Source organism: Peromyscus leucopus, chromosome 3, assembly GCF_004664715.2.
Source record: "Peromyscus leucopus breed LL Stock chromosome 3, UCI_PerLeu_2.1, whole genome shotgun sequence".
Taxonomy (NCBI): Eukaryota; Metazoa; Chordata; class Mammalia; order Rodentia; family Cricetidae; genus Peromyscus; species Peromyscus leucopus.
In genome coordinates, this window is record NC_051065.1 from 132,909,349 (window position 1) to 132,929,165 (window position 19,817).

Below are 19,817 nucleotides of genomic sequence, written 5' to 3' on the forward strand. Positions count from 1 at the left end.
TGTTCTTCTGATATGGGGTCTGGCTACATGGCCCAGACTGTTCTTGAACTTGGTCCTCTTGACTCAGCTTCCCAATGTGGAGACCACGGGTGTGCGACACCAAACTTAACTTTGTAGTGGGAACTTACACTACACAGGAGCTGGGTGTGTGGTGCATACCTGCAGTCCAGCACATGGAAGGTGGAAGCAGGGGATCGCAAGTCCAAGGTCATCCTGATTTCATAGAGTGCTAGGCTAGCCTGTGCTACTGAGACCCACTCATACAGAAATGATGCCACCATCTATTTTTAGTAACTTAATGTTTTCTTGTAAATAATTTTATTTCTTTCTTATGAAATACAAACAGAGAAAGATCAGATCAATCATCTAGGAAGCTGCCAGTCAGCTCAGCAGCTCCCCACTGTACCTACCGCCTGTGTTTCAGTTAAACTGCACAGGAACCCTGACTCCCTAAACCAACATCTGCTCAATTTTCTTTTTTAAAAAAGATTTATTTATTACATATACAGTGTTCTGCCTGCATGTATCCCTGCAGGCCAGAAGAGGGCACCTGATCTCATTACAGATGGTTGTGAGCCACCATGTGGTTGCTGGGATTTGAACTCAGGACCTCTGGAAGAATAGCCAGTGCTTCTAACCCCTGAGCCATCTCTCCAGCCCTCAATTTTCATTTTATGTATGGTCTACGTGTATGTCTGCACACCATTTGTATGCACAGTACCCTCAGAGGCCAGAAGAGGGCATCAGATTCTTTGGAAGTGGAGTTACAAACAGCTGTGAGCCACCATGCACCTTTTTGGAATCCAACCAGAGTCCTCCATAGGAGCAGCCCATGCTCTTAACTGTTGAGCCATCTCTCCAGCCCCTAGCATGTGTTTTTTTTTTTTTTTTTTTTTTTTTGGTTTTTCGAGACAGGGTTTCTCGGCTTTGAGCCTTTCCTGGAACTCGCTTTAGAGACCAGGCTGGCCTCGAACTCACAGAGATCCGCCTGCCTCTGCCTCCCGAGTGCTGGGACTAAAGGCGTGCGCCACCACCGCCCGTCCCTAGCATGTGTTTTTAATACTTTAACACCATTATTTATTGAACCAGTACTCCAGAACTTTCCTGACTCTCTTATAATGCTAGGTTAGGATTGTTTGATTAGGATTCCAAAAGGTCTATTCACTGTATTTCCAGATAGGATCTTAATGTCTGTGTGTGTGGGTGTATGAATGTTCACATGCTTAGGTATGTGGAGGTCAGAGGTATTGGGTCTCTTCCTTTATTACTCTCCCACTTACATTTTCTGAGCCAGGGTTTCTTCACTGCACCTGGGGCTCTTGGCTGGTGCAAGAGCTTCTGTGATCCACCTGTCTCTGCACAGCCTCTGTAGTGTACAGGTGTGCACTGCTGTATTAATTTTTATGTGCATACCAGGGATCTGAACTCATGTTTGTAGAGCAAGCAATTAACTCATTTCTCTAGACCCATGAAGTCCACTTCTGATCCAGAAGCTAGCCTTTTTTTGTTGTTATTGTTGTTTTTTCAAGATAGGGTTTCTCTGTGTAGCTCTGGCTGTCCTGGAACTCGCCCTGTGACCAGTATGGCCTCAAATTCAGAGATCCGACTGTCTCTTCCTCCCAAGCACTGCCACACCTAGCTTAGCTCACTATTTTTAAAGAGTTCCACAGCTGAGCTGGAGAGGTGGCTTAGCAGTTTATAGAGCATAGGCTGCTCTTGCAGAGAACATGGGTTCCCATGATATGGCAGCTCACAGTCATCTGTTAAATCCAGTGATGGCCTCAGTGGGTACGACACACACATGGTATTTATATACATATATACATACATACATACATACATACATACATACATAAACAAAACATATCCTAAGAAACAGCCTCCCAGCTTTCTGAACAGTGGGTTCCTTTCTTCTTTAGCTCTTACCTGCATGGAACATCTTCCAGTGCCTGACCTTTATGTTTTTCTCCATCCATCACTTCCTCAGAATTCATCCCATTTGGCTCAGGTGTGAAAAGCATTTCATAAAAAATACTTTCAGTTCTTTTAAGCTACAAAATAAGGAAAAATGCTTTTTAGAGCATTCTTGCCATATTTAATATTAGTAAAGCTAAAATGATCACACTGTTTAAAAATTATGCCCCCAAATTATACACTTTCCCAAATATGTGTGAATACATCTAGATTTAAGTATATTAAAGATATTAATATCATTTACTACTAAAAGTCATTTATACACAGAGATGATACACATTGCTGATGTAGCCATTGGGTGATATTTCTATGTAGTGAATATATCAAGCAAATTAAAGAAAATCTATCATTTCATTTAGATTTAGAGCTCTCTGAAAAGCACACCGTAGTTCCTCGGATCTAATCTTCCGAGTACCCCACCACCCTCCCATATCTGCCACTTCTACCTTTCTGCCGAGATCCACATTCTGAGGTTCAGCTTCTTCTAATAGAACGGTTTCTGCTGCTGGAGTTTCATGGTCTGGCTTTACATAATTTTCTCTGTGGACATTGTCTAGCTCCTTAATGTTATCATCCCTCCGCAGAGTCTGCTCAAAAGACAGATAGCATTTTTATTCATGCACTCACATTTTGTTATTGTTTTGAATAAGGTCTTGTCCCAGGTTGGCCCATAACTCACTATGTAGCTCAGGCTGGCCATGAATTTGTAGTGAGTCTTTTGTCTCGGCTTTATGAGTTGGTACGATTATAGATGGGTCTTGCTATGTAGCCCAGGCTGGTGGGGAAATTGTAATTCTCTGTCTACACTTCCTGAATGCTGTGATTAGAGGTCTCTGCTACTACTGCCTAGCCTTAAATCATTGTTGTTGTTGTTTTTACTCTATTTTTTTCATTTTTATTTTTATTTATTTTTGTTTGTTTTTTTCAAGACAGGGTTTCTCTGTGTAGCTTTGGAGCCTGTCCAGGGACTCGCTCTGTAGACCAGGCTGGCCTCAAACTCATAGAGATCTGCCTGGCTCTGCCTCCCAAGTGCTATTAAAGGTGTGCGCCACCACCGCCCGGTGGTTTTACTCTATTTTTATTTATTTATTTGTATGTGGGTACTCGTGGAACCAGAAGAGAGTGTCAGATCCCCTGGAGCTAGAGTTACAGGTGGTTATGAACTGCTTGATGTGGGTACTGAACCTGGGTTTTCTGGAAGAACAGCAAGTACTCTTAACCTCTGAGCTGTCTCTACTGTACTCCTGTTTTCTTGTTTTTATGAGGATGCTGGCACAACAGTTCCAAATAGAGGCAGGAGATTAGGAGCTCAAGGTCATTTCCAGTTATTTGGTGAGAGACCTGTGTTATCACTCCCATCCCTGACTAAAAACAAGGTAAAGCTGAAAAGAGGCTGCCGCGCTGGTTTACGCTTGTAATCCTAATGCCTGGAAGTAGAGGGAGGAGGATTGCCAAAACTTTGAGTTCAGCCCAGGTTACATAAGGTTCCAAGACAGCCACAGTTAAACATCTCAGTCCTGCTGCGAATAGCAGGGATGAAAGAGGAACTAGCCAGAGATGGCTCAGTGGGTAAGGGTACTTGTTGCCAAGCCTGACAACCTGAGCTAAATCCCTGGAGCTTAGCTGGAGGGAGAGAACCAACTCCTACAGGTTGTCTTCTCCATGTGTGTGTAGTGTGGTATGCACACTTACACAAACACACATGGCACAAAATACAGAGATAAAGATCAGTGTATGTAATAATCTTCTCATACACTGTGAAGACCTGCCTTTGCCTTCTGATTGGTTAATAAAAAGCTAAATGGCCAATGGCTAGCAGGAAGACTTCAGGGCAGAGAGAGAGAGAGAGAAAGAAAGAAAGAGACAGAGAGACAGAGAGAGAGAGAGAGAGAGAGAGAGAGAGAGAGAGAGAGAGAGAGAGAGAGAGAAAGATGAATCTAGGCGTGGGAGAGATGCCAGAAGACATGGATATGAAACAGAAGGTGTAAGATGGAAGAGAGGAAAAAAGCCAGGAGGCAAAATGTAGATTAATATAAATGAATTAATTTAAGTTATAAGAGCTAGTGGGACAAACCTAAGCTATAGGTCAAGCTTTCATAATTAACAATAAGTCTCTGTGTCATTTTTTGTGAGCTGGTGACCCAAAGAAAAATCTGTCTACAGATTGGTTCTACATACAACCTTAGCCTGGTCTTGTGATACAAGTTTGTAATCTTGGCTACATGTGAGACCAGGGCAAAAGAATCCTAGGTTCAAGGCCTGCTTGGGCTACAGAATGAGTTCAAGGAGATCCCAAACAATTTATGAGGTTTTTGTCTCCAAATAAAAACTTTCCTTGAGGGCTGGGAATGTAGTTTTGTGATGACTACTGAATTAGCCCAGAACCACAGGGAAATGGCCAGCGGTGCTTCCATTACTGCTAGGCTGGCTCCTTCCTTTGCAGCATTCTTAACAAATAGAAAAGACTGATATGTAAGAACAGCCAGGGGCTGGAGAGATGGCCCAGCGGTTAAGAACACTGGCTACTCTTCCAGAGGACCTGGGTTTAATTCTCAGCACCCACATGGCAGCTCACAACTGTCTATAATTCCAATTCCAGGAGATCTGACACCTTCACACTAATGCACATAAAATAAAGTTGAAAAAAAATATTCTTAAAAAAAAAATAGCCAAAAGAAAGCCAGGTGGCGGTGGTGGTGGTGGTGGTGGTGCACGCCTTTAATCCCAGTCCTCAGGAGGCAGAAGCAGGTGGATTTCTGTGAGTTCAAAGTCAGCAAGGTCTACAAAGTGAGTTCCAGGACAGCCAGAACTGTCACACAGGGAAACCCTGTCTGGTGGGGGTGGGGAAGCAATGCAATCAGAAGTCAACATACCTGTGTGACCCTGAAAGGATTCTCTCTCACATTCGAAGGACTTTGTAAGGGTGACTGGTCCGAAGCACTGATAACATTTAGTCCCTTCTTCTTCTCCCTTAGGCAGGCCTGCTGGTGTCTCCTTATTCTCTCCATTTGCTCTTCCACAGTCATCCTAGGTCGAGTACTTTCAGCCAGACAGAGCTGTTCCACTGCGCTTCTTGGTCTTTCCTTCAGATAAAAAATAAGTCTGTCAATACACATACATGAGTTCAAGTGCACACTCGTGTGTACACACACACACACACACGCACACACTCTGGAGATGTTGTTCAGTTGGTAGAGTGCTTGCATAGCATGTATTAGGCCCTAAATTGCATTCCTTGCTGCAAATAAACCAGGTGCTTGCTTATCAGCTGAGCACTCAGAAGCAGGAGGATCAAGGTCATCCTCAGTTACACAGAGCTCAAAGCAAGATTGGATTACGTAAGATGTTGTCTCAAAAACAAATACTTCTGAAAGACATCATGAGTAAAAATTTTATAAGGTACAGTTACTTATGTCTGCATTCAAAAATCAGAGGTGGATAGTTGAGTGCCAGTAAGGGAACTTCAGACTGCACCTTACGTGACTTCCTCCTTAACTGGTCCTGACATGTGGTGCATGATGAAGAGAGTGAGCAAGGGGGCTACAACACAGAGACACAGAGAAGAGGCACAGATAGGGCGGGTACTGCGTCCTTGGTTTAACAAAGAAGGGGAGGGGGGCTTGGGCATATAATTCAGCACTCAGGAGTCTGAGGCAGGAGGATCACATTTTGAGGACAGCCTCACTCAGCTACATGGGACACAGGAGAACAAAAAGAAAAACAACAGCAACAAAAAGCAGGATCAGGAACACAGCCTGTGGCAGAGTTCTGGCTCAGCTGCACAGGCCTGGCCTCCAGCCTTAGCACTGCAAAGATCAACTCATCCCACTGCAAGGGTGTGGCTACTGAGAGCGGAAACAGCCAGAGGGCGACTGTGTTAGAGAGCCAAAGCTCATGCCATTGCTGTCTTTCTTTCTGAGTGCTTCTCTTTCTCTTAATCCACAAGCCCCAAACCTATATGAAACCATTTTATTAAACCCCACTGAAGCCGGGTGGTGGAGGTGGTGGTGGTGGAGGTGGTGGTGGTGGAGGTGGTGGTGGTGGTGGTGGTGGAGGTGGTGGTGGTGGTGGAGGTGGTGGTGGTGGTGGTGGTGGAGGTGGTGGTGGTGGTGGTGGTGGTGGTACACGCCTTTAATCCCAGTGCTTGGGGAGGGAAGGTACAGGGAGACATACTCTGTGGGGCAAGATCAAGGAAGTCACCCAGTGTGGACCTCTGGCTGACACACACACACACACACACACACACACACACACACACACACACACACACACGGTGCCCTGGTGTAGTGATGCCTCAGGAGGCAGAGGCAGGAGTGCTCTACGTTTGAGGCTTGGGTTACATGCTGAGTCCTGTCTCACTAAACACAAATGAATAAAAAAATAAGTGAGGTGGCCTGGTGGTGGTGGTGGTGGTGGTGGTGCACACCTTTAATCCCAACACTGGGGAGGCAGAGACAGAGGAATCTCCCAGTTTGAGTCTACAGAGTGAGCTCCAGGACAACCAGAGCTACAGAGAGAAACCCTGTCTCTAAAAACAAACCAACAAACAAAAATAAATGGTGTGGCTTCTCTGAATAAAGTTACCCCGTGTCTTGGAAACAGAAAATGACATAAAACTCAGACTAGGAGAAGTGGGGGAGGGGAGAGATGGGGCAGAACACTTAAATAACATGAGTTTCTTTCATTTTAGGAGAATGCAGTACTTTTAGTCACACATTACTGTCAAGTGACTAGTCAAGAAAACACCCTAAAATATTTTTTTGGTTAACAATAAAACCACAGAAACATTATTCTTTGTCTTAACAACTGTACTTTATCACCACGGCCCATGGCCACTACATTAATACTGATACATAGCTGTTGGTTTTATCTCACAATTACTTTTACTGGGGGGGGGGGCGGGTTGAGACAGGGTCTTATGTGGTCCAGGCTGGCCTCAAACTCAAGGTACACCGCAGTCCCCTGAGTAGTTAGGATTACAAGCATGGGCCACCATGCCCTGTATTATGTCTGTTTGTTTGTTTTTTTAAAGACATGGTCTCACTGTGCAGCCAAACTGTGGACTAAGACGTCTGCTGGGGCTGTCGTCTGAGGTGCTGACTTTGTAACTATGAGAAAATATAAGGAAGGCAAGATTTCTACAAAGCTCTACAGACAGCAAGCTCTGGGCGCAGTGCAGAGGCCTGCCCTCCACCTCGGGTCTGTACCGTTCTTAGCTCCACCTTCTTAGTCTTCCTCAAGGTCACATAGGAGGCTATTGTGGAGGACTCCGGCGTGGGTGACTTCGTTCTCAGAGGAACTCCAACTGCAAAGTGGGGACCTGAAAGTTAAGGCATTGTAAGTTCCACAGAACGTTTGTGACACAGCGTGGCGCCCTTCTGATGCTCTTCACGGGAAGCGTTTGCTGTTTATGGATTTCTGGTCAGTTGGGACTGAATCTAATGCATGAACATAGCTCTGCTTGCCGCTAGACCACACCGGCTCTGGGTGCACAATCAGACAGATTTGCTACTTGCAAAGTGCTGGGGCTGGAGAGATGGCTCAGTAGTTAAGAGCATTACCTGTTGTTACAGAGGACTGGAGTTTGGTTCTCAGTATCCATGTCAGGCAGCTCATAACCACCTGCAACTCCAGCTCTAAGGGATTCTACTACCTATTCTGATCTTCGAGGCACCCACACATGACACATAACATTCATAAAACAGATAAATATTAATTCATTATATTTGCAAGTGTGTGTGTGTGTGTGTGTGTGTGTGTGTGTGTGTGTGTGTGTGTGTGTGAGAGAGAGAGAGAGAGAGAGAGAGAGAGAGAGAGAGAGAGAGAGAGAGAGAGAGAGTGTTTCATGGAGGACAGAGGTATCAGGTCCCATGTCATTGGAGTTACTGGTGATTATGTGTTGCTTGACATGGGTGTTGGTAACCAAACACAGAGAAGTAACCTGAATGTGTTCCCAGGGAATGTTCACACACATGCAGTCCAGAATAAACTACTCTTTTTTTTTTTTTTTTTTTTTAAAACTACTCTTAATGTGGGAATGGGAGCCATATTTTCAGCCAGCAGCTCTGTAATTGGGGTTTATTCTAGGAATGTAAGTGGAATGATTTAGTATCAAGATAGATGAGTGGTTAAGAGCTCATACTGTTCTCCTAGAGGACCTGAGTTCAGTTCCCTGCACCCACATCTGGTGGCTCACAACTCCAGCTCCAGAGGAGTCTGACTCCCCTGGGCTCTTTGGGCGCCTGAATCACACTTGGGAAGAAGCTCAGTAAAGTGCCTGCCTAGCATGTGTGAAGTCTGAAACCCAGCACTGCCAGACCCAATCAAAAGCAAGATAAAGTGAACTGCAATTCATTTTCACATTTGAAAAGCAACATGAAGACCAGCTTGGCATGAACCCTGTTGCACAGTGAATCTGAGCCCATTGCAGGGGCCAGAAAAGGGGAGACAATCCCAGCAAGGGGAACACTGGGCAAGAGGACAAGGAGGCAGCAGGACAGTGAGGGTGTTCAAGACCATGAAGCCCCTCAGTGACAAATTCTCTCTGTCACTGGAAGCGTGAAAACTAACTGCGTCTGAGGGAAAAACAGGGTTTCAAAGTCCGCATGCAGACCATGCACAGGCTGCCCACAGATGCTGCCCATGCAGAGAGCATCAGCCATGCCTCCCATCCTCCAGTACCTTCCCTCGGCTGCTGCACTCCTAGCCTGTAGGGAAGCAGGGCCTCCCTTCCTGTATCATGACCAGCTATCCATCCAGCACCTCACTAACTGGCAAACTCTGTAGTCTCACCTGTAAGGACGCCCTCTGTTCTGTGGGTTGTTGCTATTGCTGTATCCTCCATATTTCACCACTGCAGAGTGGCAGTGTACTAAAGGAACTGATTAATGGAGACACCTCTCACGCTTGCTAATAGTGAACTTCTACGGAACTCTATCCAACCTACTGTTTCCTTATCGAACAGACAGTAATTTCTCAGCAGTAACACTGCAAAGGTCTGGGGGTGTGCAGAAAAAAGCAAAATAAATGACTGCAGTAGAAAAAGAAGAGGAGGCGCCTCTCTTGGTAGCTCCCTTTGAGTTCTAGGCCCCCTGGGCTAGACTGAAACTCTATCTGAAAAAAAAGGGAAGGGTAGGAGGGCAGGCAGTTTGTGGAGAAAAGTTCTTGCCATGCAAGCCTGATGACCTGAGTTCAATCCTGGAACCCCCACAAAAGTTAAAGGAACGAACTGATTGTACAGCGTTGTCCTCTGGCTGCCACAGGAGCGGCAGGGTATGCACACATGATGGATGCCAAGTGTACATCTGTAATCTCAGCACTTCTATGGAGATGAGGGGAAACAAAAAATAGCAAGAGACTTTGTCTCTCATGTGAGGATCAACTTCTGAGGTTGTTCTCTGACCTCAATATACACATCTTGGCATGCATGTGCACACATGTACACACACAGAAAAACATTAAAACAAATGAAATAAAAATGATTTTGTTATAGTGTAACTTTATATTACTGATTTTCTTCATGTAAAAGCCCATCAAACTTCTTAAAATAAGACCAGAGGCTGGCGATGAAGCAGAGTGGAACAGTCTTGCATAGCATGCTTGATGTCCTGGATTCCAGCCCCAGCACTAGGGTGGAGAAGAGGAAAGAATGAGCGAAAGGATACTTGTGTGTTGTGTCTAGATGCAGATGAGCCTCCCTCTTAAGCAGCAGCTGGTAAAAGCAAAAACTGGAACTCCAGGGCCATGATTACTGGCCCAAAATTGGAGTCCCAGGCAGAAATATGACATACTGCTTAGAAAGTCTCCAACGGAACCATCTAAAATCCTGTCAGATTACTATGTAGTGGAGAGGCTTTCTGATTAAGAACTATGGCACACCTCTGCCCTCCCTATAAGAAACAATCCTAATGGCCTGTCAATCAGCTGGACAGGACAAAGTTCTCCAGGAAAGCTGCTTGCTGTGCCTTGAACGTGCAGGTACACACGCACACATTCACATGCACACACACACATTTACATGCACTTGCCAGTGCTCTTGGAGGCCAGAAGAGGATGTTGGAATCGCCTGGAGCTGCAATTACAGGTGGTTGTGAGTTGCTTGATGTGGGTGCTGGGTACCGAACTTAGGTCCTCTGGAAGAACAGCAAGCACTCTCAATCGCGGAGCCATTACACCACCCCTAATGGTGACTCTTGCCTAAACATTTCTGGTTCTCTTTAATTTCTTTAAAAACACATTTTCTAGATTTATTTATTTAATGTATATGTTTATATGTGTACCATGTGTGTGCCGGGTGCCTTCAGAGGTCAGAAGAGTTTGGATCCCCTGGAACTGGAGTTAGAGATGGTGCGACCTGCCATGTAGGTGTTGAGAGTTGAACCCAGATCCTCAACAAGTGGTCTTAATCACTGAGCCGACTCTCTGGCCCCTTTATTTACTTACTTACTTACTTACTTACTTACTTATTTATTTATTTATTTTTGAGACAGAGTCATGCTAAATAGCCCTAGTTGGTCAAGCCTCCTGTATGTTTGTGTCACCATGTCTAGGTCAAAGCATTTCTTTCTTTCTTTCTATTTTTTCCCCCCTGAGACAAGGTTTCACTATAAAGCTGTCCTGGAGTTCACTATGTAAACCAGACTGACTTTGAACTCCACAGAGATTTACCACTATGCCCTGCTCAAAACATTTTTTAATTGGGAAACTCAAAGAGACCCCCAAAGATTTCAGATATGAGATTATGGACTTATATATGTACTGGGTGAAAATATACACAAAATATCTGAAAACCAAGTAAAACACAAAAAGAGATCAAATACTGTGAACACTGACCTTTAACAACTGGAGCTTCCATCTCGGAAACTGGTTCTGACTTTTCCTCTCCGTTAGATTCATCAACTTCTGCCACTGTGGTCAACTCTGGCTCACTCTTGTAGAGTCTATAGTCTGGACCCTTGAATGGAAGACGCGTGATTGCAACAACAGAAAACTACACGGTCACTGTGTGCTGTGCACCTCAACTAGGTAGGCGGCTCAGTGCTAGAAGCCTTGCCTAGCATGTATAAGGTCCTGGGCTCAACTGAAAAATAAGTTTGCCTTTAAAGATGCAAATGGAAAGCCCAATTCTGATAAAATACAATACATGTTACATGGTAACTGAGTAGAAAGAATAATTCAAAGTTTTTTTTTTCCCCTTTCTTAGGAAGATTTTTAATTAGTGAAACTTACTACTTTAAAATTTAGACTATTCCTAGGGACAAAGTCTCTTTTCTTCTGTGTGTAGAGACTGAACCAAGGGCCTTGTGCTCACTCTAAAGATTTATATATGTACATTTGTGTTTTGGCTGCGTGTTTCTGAGTGTACCCCATAGGTGTGCCGGGGTCCACAGATTCCCTGGAACTATCATTGTAGGTGGGCGTGCACTACCATGCAGCTACAAAGAACCAAGCCGGGTCCTCTGGAAGAGCAGCAGGTGCTCGTAACCACTGCACCAACCTTTCCAGCTTCTTTCATGCACTTTATCACCCACAGTCATTCTTTGGAGGTAGGTCTCATATAGCCTAAGTTGGCCTTGACCTCCTGATCCTTCTGACCTCCTAGGCAAGTATTCTCTCTCTCTCTCTCTCTCTCTCTCTCTCTCTCTCTCTCTCTCTCTCTCTCTGAGGCTGCCTAGCCTAGGCTGGTTTAGAGTCATGATTTTCCTGCATCTGCCTCTGAGTACTGTATGACAGATGGATGCCATCATAACGGCTCAAAGTCACTCCTTTTTTTTTTTTTTTTTTTTTTTTTTTCTCTTCAAGACAGGGTTTCTCTGTATAGCAGCTCTGGATATCCTGAAACTCAATTTGTAGCCCAGGCTGGCGTGGAACTCACTGAGGTCCGCCTGCCTCTGCCTCCCCAGTGCTGGGATTAAAGGGGGCACCACCATGTCTGGCTCAGTTTTATCATGGTCAAACTAAAGTCTAAAAATAATCCAATCCAATAAATTTTCATCTACAAGTAAGTCTGAGTAAGCAAGGTTCATCCTGAACTAAATTCCTGTCAGAGAATACTTTGTATTTCTCAAAATTATCTAAGTTTCATTTTTCTTTTGGAGACAGGGTCTTGCTTTATTTATAGCTCAGGCTTGCCTTGACCTCACAAACCACCTGCTTACTTCTAGGTCCCCACTGTCCTTGCTCACGACAGTCTCTTTATCTGTTCACTGAAGCCCTTGCCAATACCTGCGTCCTTGCATGATTTTCCCAAACTGCCCACCTCCCGCTCATTTTGCTATTTTCTGATCTAAATATTCTGTTTGCCTCTAACACTATGAAGTGGTGAATTTAAAATATGGCTTGATCAGAATGTGTAAAGTAACCACTTTATGAATAATGAAATATTAAAATTATGAGATTATTAAAAAGTAAAATGATAAAATGTAAATTGGAAAAACAAAGGGTAATGTTATATGCAAACAAAAAGGCACTAGTTAAAAAATGGAGTTATAGCAAAAATAAGCTGGAGCATGAAATAAATTAATTTTCAAAAATGAGTGGGTATATAAAATCGTTCTGTGGCTATGGCAGCCACTTACACAGTGAGATCCATTTCTTGGATATCCTTGAACTTGATGAGTCTTCCTTTCTTCAGGCAGATGCACGGGGCCCCTGCTATAACAGAGCAAGGAGCTGCTATCACTGGGCAGAGGGGGGATTATGGGAGGCTGCTCTGTAAAGTCATAAGACCGAGGAAGTGGAGGCCGAGGTGGGACTACTTCCTCTTCCTAAAGATTGTAGAATAGTCACCTTATTTAGATAAGCAGATTGGGTTAAGCATCTCTACACTGTTTTCATTGCTACATTAATTCAAGTTACTGTAATAGGATTAAAGGGACACTGCCAAGCCAAGAGTCTCACGGTGAAAAACCACAACAATTGTGAATGATAGTAAATAATGGGCTTAAGTGCCATATCTGTTTTCTCCTACACTTACAGGGTAGCTTTACCTACCCAAACAGATCACTACGGGAAATTACTGTACTTCCTTGTAAAACCAGGAAGAAGGAAAAAAAAAGCTGGCTAAAAAAAATTATTATTACATATTTTTGATGATTTTGAGAGAAAAAAGAATTAAACAAAACTCAAGGACACAGACTTTTTTCAATTAGGTTGACAGTATCTCTTTGTTGTTATAATTTCTCTATGGCATGCATGACCGAGTCAACTTTATCTAGCAACCATCCTATAAATGTTATCAAATATAAGAAGCCACGATAAATACTCAAATTACTCAGAAAAAGCACAATAATGTTAAAGCTCTAATAGATGAAAAGTAGTCACTAATTTGATTTTTGCATTTAAGGAAGAAAAATCATGTTAGAAATTACTAAGGTACCAAATTACTAAGTCAGTAACATTTCAAGATTAAAATGATCTAACTATATTTAAAAGACATTTCTATCTTTCTTTTTCTGTTCCCTGAGATAGAGTCACACTATGTAGCCCAGACTGGCCACAATTTGCCATCCTCCTGCCTCAACCTCCCGAGGACTGGGTTGTGCACCACCACCTCAGGCAGGCTAAAAACATATTTTTTCAGGAATAGAGAAGACTTAACTATTTTGAATTTCACTTGTTAACATTTAAAGTTAGCTCGAAAAACAAACCAAACTTACCTCGCTTTTGTACTTAACTGCTGAGAAAGGCTTTGATCCTGCCAGACCTACTGGGAAAATTGGAAAACATAACTACTTATACTAAGAACACCGTTCTAAACCCACAGAAAGAATGACTTTGGTTAGCTTACTTTATTTAAAAATTTTAAATTAAATGTATTTATTTTGTGTGCGTGTGTATGCACACATGTGTGCACACATGTGCCAGGGCACACATGTGGAAGGTAGAGGACAACTTTCACAAGTGGGTTCTGTCCTTTCACCTTGTGGGTCTTAGGAATGAATCAAACTCAGGTCTCCAGCCCTACCAGCCAGTGTCCTTACCTACTGAACCATCTCACCAGCCTGGTTTCATTGACTTGACAAGAAGTCTTCACATTATTGTCCCCACCCCTCTACTGTGCTTCCAGGAGTTTGCTATGAAGCTTAAGCTCACCTACCACTCATTTAGGCTGGCCTCAAACTCAAGGCCACACCCTGGCCTCAGCCTCCCTAGTGCCAGCTTTACAAGTGTTAGCCTTCTTTTCTTTTCTTTTTTGGTTTTTCCACACAGTGTTTCTCTGTGTAGCCCTGGCTGTCCTGGAACTCTCTCTGTAGACCAGGCTGGCCTCAAACTCACAGTCTGCCTCCTGAGTGTTGGGATGAAAGGCGTGTACTGCCAATATCTGCTCTAAATATTAAATTTAAGAACTGGTATGTGGGCCAGGTGGTGGTGGCACATGCCTTTAGTCCCAGCACTGGGGAGGCAGAGGCAGGCAGATTTCTGTGAGTTCGAGGCCAGCTTGGGCTACAGAATGAGTTCCAGGGAAGGCGCAAAGATACACAGAGAAACAATGTCTCAAAAAACCAAAAAAAAAAAAAAAAAAAAAAAAAAAAGAATTGGTATTGGAGCTGGAGTGATGGCTCACTGGTTAAGAACACTGGCTGGATTCCCAGCACTCTTCTGGTGGCTATAAAACTCCAGTTCCAGTCGATCTGGTACCCTCTTCCGTGGACACAAGTCACACACAGAAACATGGAGGCAAAACACCCATACCCATAAAATAAATATAAAAAAAAAAAATCTTAAAAATAGAAAAAGAAAAGATCTGTAAAAATACGTTTCCTCAGCTGGGCGGTGGTGGCGCACGCCTTTAATCCCAGCACTTGGGAGGCAGAGGCAGGTGGATCTCTGTGAGTTCGAGGCCAGCCTGGTCTACAGAGCGAGATTCAGGACAGGCATCAACACTACACAGAGAAACCCCGTCTCAGAAAAAAAAAAAAAAAAATTCCTCAAGCATTATTGGTATAAACAGTTCTCTTTGATGTGAATGGAGTACGTACTAACTTTTCACACTGTGGAAACTAGGGGGTACTAGCAAGTATTTTCTGTTATATGCCTAATGATGCCTTGCCAGGAAATGGACATACTGAAAGTGTAATGTCTGACTCCCCAGTCTCAGGGGGAAATAAAAATGTGCAAATATTCCTATAAGAGACCTGGGAACGTGTTTTGAAGGAAACTTGCTGTGGGATGGTCTGTATGTCAAATTACTCTGATTGGTCAATAAATAAAACACTGATTGGCCAGTGGCTAGGCAGGAAGAATAGGCAGGACTAACAGAGAGGAGAAAAGAAAGAACAGGAAGGCGGAAGGAGTCACTGCCAGCCGCAGCCATGACAAGCAGCATGTGAAGATGCCGGTAAGCCATGAGCCACGTGGCAAGGTATAGATTTATGGAAATGCATTAATTTAAGCTATAAGAACAGTTAGCAAGAAGCCTGCCATGGCCACACAGTTTGTAAGCAATATGTCTCTGTGTTTACTTGGTTGGGTCTGAGTGGCTGTGGGACTGGCGGGTGACAGAGATTTGTCCTGACTGTGGTCCAGGCAGGAAAACTCTAGCTACAATGCCTGTTACAGAAGGACTTACAGATAGTACCAAAATAGCACTCCAGACACTTCACATGTTCACCAAATGGAAAAGGATAAAGCATGGTTAATCTATACACTGTCACAGGCAACTATTATTACATTCAGGAGGGGAAAGCCAACAAGATCAGTCAGCACCCTAACAGCAGCAGGAACTGGAACCACTGGTTAACAACAAGAACAGACGGGAAGGTGGTGTTCACAGTCGTGAGGGGAGCTGGGGTGGTATGGTCAAGACACACTGTGTACAATGTCCGGAACTTTCAGAGAATAAATAAAAGATATTATTAAAAAGGGAAAGCAAAAGGAAAAAGAGGTGTAAGATCTCCACGGAGAAGAGTCAGAATTAAGGCATTGATAAAGCTAAAGTGCTGTCAGTAATCACAGACACAGAACAAGGGTTTGTGTGGTCAGGGCTTCTACTTTGTTAATTTATGTACCCATTCAATGGCAGAGTGACTGTTTCCTGATGGAAAACTCCATTAAAATGACAGACTTAATTATGTCTTTCCAGTTGACGCCAACAGGCAAAGCCGACCTACCTGTTTCTGAGGAACCTCTTTGCTGTTTGTGTTTGCTCAACCCCTCCATGACATCTTGAATTCTCCAAAGTTCTTTCTGAATCTGTGCCCGCTGAATTCCTGCCGATTCACTCTATCAGTAAAGACGGACAGGTCACTGTGGTGCTTGAGTGGAAATGCCTTCCAGGGACTCATGCATTTGAACACTCAGTTTCAGTTGGTGGGGCCTTGCTAGAGGAAGTACACACTGGGCGGGAGCTTTGGTATTTTCCAGCTGGGCCCCTTCCAGGTCTCACTCTCTCTCCTTCGAGACTGCAGGCCGACTAGGATGGGCTCTATCCCTCTGGAACTGCGAGCCAAAGTATAGACCCCTTCTCCCTTAAGTTGCTCTCTGTTGAGGGTTTCTAGCATAGCAACAGGAAAATAACTAATTCAACAATAAGTTAGGGGGAAAAAGTCAGTTATGTCTCACTAATTATATAACGAAAAGAGGGCCACAGAGGATTAAGTCCCTGGGATATTTAGGATAACACACGTGAGCCCATGAAGTTGAAAAGATAAAAAGGGAAGGCACAAAGAGAAAAACACAATTTCTCTGACAAAAGTGTGCTGCTGTGCATGTCTGTAGTGTGCTTTGTTGTTATTTGTAATCCCAGAAAGGCACATTCTTAGAAGGGACTATAAATTAAAACCGAACAGGGAACAAAACTTACCATTCCTAAGTTAAGACAAAAACAAGTCCCTGAAGAGAGGAAGCCACAGAAGGTGCTCACTGGGCCCCCGTACCTCCAGGTCCACTTTCACTGGTTTCCCACACGCAGCCCACAGTGCGCTGTAGCTCCGGGGTAGACGGTGTGCTTGACCAGCATGCAGAACACCCCAGCACCACCCCAGCACCGCATTAAAGAGGGAGTAACTGTTCTGTAATGGTTTGATCAGTTCCAGTGGCTAGTTTGCTGCTGTTGCAGGTGTGGACCGGAGCAGCTCAATGGTACAGCAGATACCTAGTACTTCTCCATGCCCAGGACCACCTTCTCCCAACCTTACTGCATAAGGCTCCATACTATTTGTGGTTTCATGATTCACTGACAGGCACGGGGCATATCCTGAGGATAAGGACTCCTGTGCTACTTCCTAAACTTGAGAACATAAAACACACTTGACTGATAGAAGTAAGTAAATGTTTGCAATACAAACATTCAACCACAACTACTTTTATGCTACTCTGGTAATTCACTTTTTCCTTTTAATATTCCGTATAATGTTGTTAGGCTAAAATCATACAGTTTAAAACTTTGTTACAACTATATGACCCTTGCAGAGAAATATTATTTTTCTTGGAGCTGGAACGATGGCTTAGCACTTAAGAGTACTTGCTGCTCTTCCAGAGAACCCACATTGAATAGCCCACAGCGACCTGTAACACTTAGTTCAGGGGATCCAAAACCCTCCTCTGGCCTCCCAGGGTGCCCACATATGTGACATATACATTGTCTTAGCTACTGTTCTATTGCTGTGAGGAGACACCATGACCAACCAAACTTCTTTTTTTTTTTGGTTTTGTTTTGTTGGACAGGGTTTCTTTCTCTGTGTAGTTTTGTATTGGTCATGGTGCATTTAATGAACAATTCTGTATCAGCTGTCACAGAATGACTTGTGAAGAGTCTCAACCACATTTACGGAAGTGCTGAGAGAGCTGAGGTGAGTGCTGAGAGCTGAGGTGAGTGCTGAGAGCACAGTCCTAAGAACTGAGCTGAGTACTGAGAACACAGTGCTGAGGGAACTATGCTAAGCCCCAAGAAGCACAAGCACTTCAGGGCTCATCAGGGTTCGGCAAAAGGCAAGGGCTTTAAAGAGGAGACGCACTTTGTGGAGAGTAAGAACTCTGTCACTGAAGACGATGTGTGTGAGCCTGTCAAGGTTACAGAAGTTGACTGCAAGCAGACCGACCACCTGTCCTACCTGCACTTCCCCAAGGCGATCAAGCTGCTCCTGCATCTGGTTCCTGGTGACAGTCACATCATATTCTAACTTGTCATATTCTCTCCAGGCTCGTTCCAGCTCCTAAAGTTAAAATATTCATTATTTTAAAAGGGACCCAAGCTTTAATGGTATTGTTAGTATACTTAAAACCTCCCAAGATTTCAGAAAACTGTATGGTTTATTTTGGGCAAAATAAAACTGTCTCTTAGCAGTGCTGGAGATTGAAGCCAAGAACATGGTAAGCAAGTGTTTGATTGAGTTACACCTCCAGCACCCAAGCAGAAATACTCATAACTCACTCTCCTTTATGGTTTTCTCTCTTTCAAGACTCATTCATTCAGAGAATGCATGTGGCGTTATTTCAGAGTCTAGCTTATTTTATTTAATGTAATGACTTTATCCAGTTCCATCTATTTTTCTGCAAATGCCATGATTTAATTTTTCTTTATGTCTGCAAAAATATCCATGGTATGTATATATATGACATTTATTGGATTTTGCACATTTAGGCTGGTTCCATTTCTTACCTCTTGTGGCTGTTGGTAGTAACTCTGGATGAACATGTATCTCTGTGGTGTGCTGACTTAGTCTTCTGGGTAGATCCCCAGGAGCTGGAGGATCTGCTAATTCTATTTCTTTTTATTTTTAATTATGTGTGTATATGTGTGGGTAAGTGCATGTGAGCAGATGCCCCTGGATGTCAGAAGAACTCATCAGATCCCCTGGAGCTGCAGTTACAGACAGATGTGATCCGCCCCATATGGATGCTAGGAATTGAACTTGGAGCTTGAAATAGTGAAGCCTTCTCTTCAACCTGTTTTCAGGAACCTCAAAACTGATAATCACACATCCTCATCAGTGGTGAATAATGATTCCTCACATCCTCGTCAGCATTTGCTGGCCTTTGTTTTCTTCTACTTTTGGTTGTGATCCTTGCCTCTAACAGCTCAGCCATCTCTTCAGGTCAGTTTTCTTTTTCTTTCTTTCTTTCTTTCTTTCTTTCTTTCTTTCTTTCTTTCTTTCTTTCTTTCTTTCTTTCTTTCTTTCTTTCTTTCTTTCTTTCTTTCTTTCTTTCCTTCCTTCCCTTCCCTTTCTTCTCTCTCTCTCTCCCTCCCTCCCTCCTTTCTTTTTTTTGGTTTCTCCATATTTTTATTTATTTACTTTAAGCATAGGAGCGTTTGCTTGCTTGAAGGTATGTATGTGCACTACATGAGTTCCTGGTGCTCAATGGGTCAGAAAGGGCATCAGATCTCTTGGAAATGGAGTCATGGATGGTTGTGAACCACCACGTGGGGCTGGGTACTAGGAAGAGCAGTAAATGGTCTCAATCACTGAGCCATCTCTCCAGCCCCGTCATTTTTTTTTTTTTTTTTTTTTTGAGACAAGATCTCACTATGTAACTCTGGTTTGACTTGTTTGATCTTGTAATGACCCTCCTGTCTCAGCTTCTAGATTGCTGTGGTTAAAAGTATATGACTCACCACACCTGGTTTATATTGAAAAATACAGACATGGCAACACATGACTGTAATCCCTGATATTTGGAAGGTTGAGGCAGAAGCAAGGTCTTCCTGGTAACTTAGCTAGGAATGTGGAGCCATAGAGTGCTTGCCAACTGTATGCAGGGACTTGGGTCAATTCTCAGGGAGAAATAAAACACTGAATAGTTTGTCTGACTGTGAATACTAGTCTCATTATTGGCTTCAGCAGACTTTTTGTTTGTTTGTTTGTTTGTTTTTCGAGACAGGGTTTCTCTGTGTAGCTTTGCAC

General features: G+C 43.6%; 1 protein-coding gene across 40 annotated transcripts in view; it reads right to left on the minus strand.

Moving 5' to 3' along the window:
* The window catches only part of Plekha5 (pleckstrin homology domain containing A5), a 185,638-nt gene that overhangs the window by 5,963 nt on the left and 159,858 nt on the right, over nt 1-19,817 (minus strand). For 14 of the 40 annotated variants that reach the window (XM_037204027.1, XM_037204030.1, XM_037204013.1 and 11 more), the window contains 9 exons: nt 18,027-18,128; nt 16,086-16,197; nt 13,632-13,681; nt 12,552-12,740; nt 10,807-10,927; nt 7,182-7,294; nt 4,848-5,057; nt 2,421-2,561; nt 1,927-2,051 (listed from right to left, as the gene is read on the minus strand). In XM_037204027.1, the coding sequence (XP_037059922.1) occupies nt 1,927-2,051; nt 2,421-2,561; nt 4,848-5,057; nt 7,182-7,294; nt 10,807-10,927; nt 12,552-12,740; nt 13,632-13,681; nt 16,086-16,197; nt 18,027-18,128 (1,163 nt within the window). Of the gene's footprint in view, nt 1-1,926; nt 2,052-2,420; nt 2,562-4,847; nt 5,058-7,181; nt 7,295-10,806; nt 10,928-12,551; nt 12,741-13,631; nt 13,682-16,085; nt 16,198-18,026; nt 18,129-19,817 lie in introns of those variants that run through there. The other 26 variants (XM_037204036.1, XM_028872222.2, XM_037204034.1 and 23 more) reach the window with 7 other exon arrangements.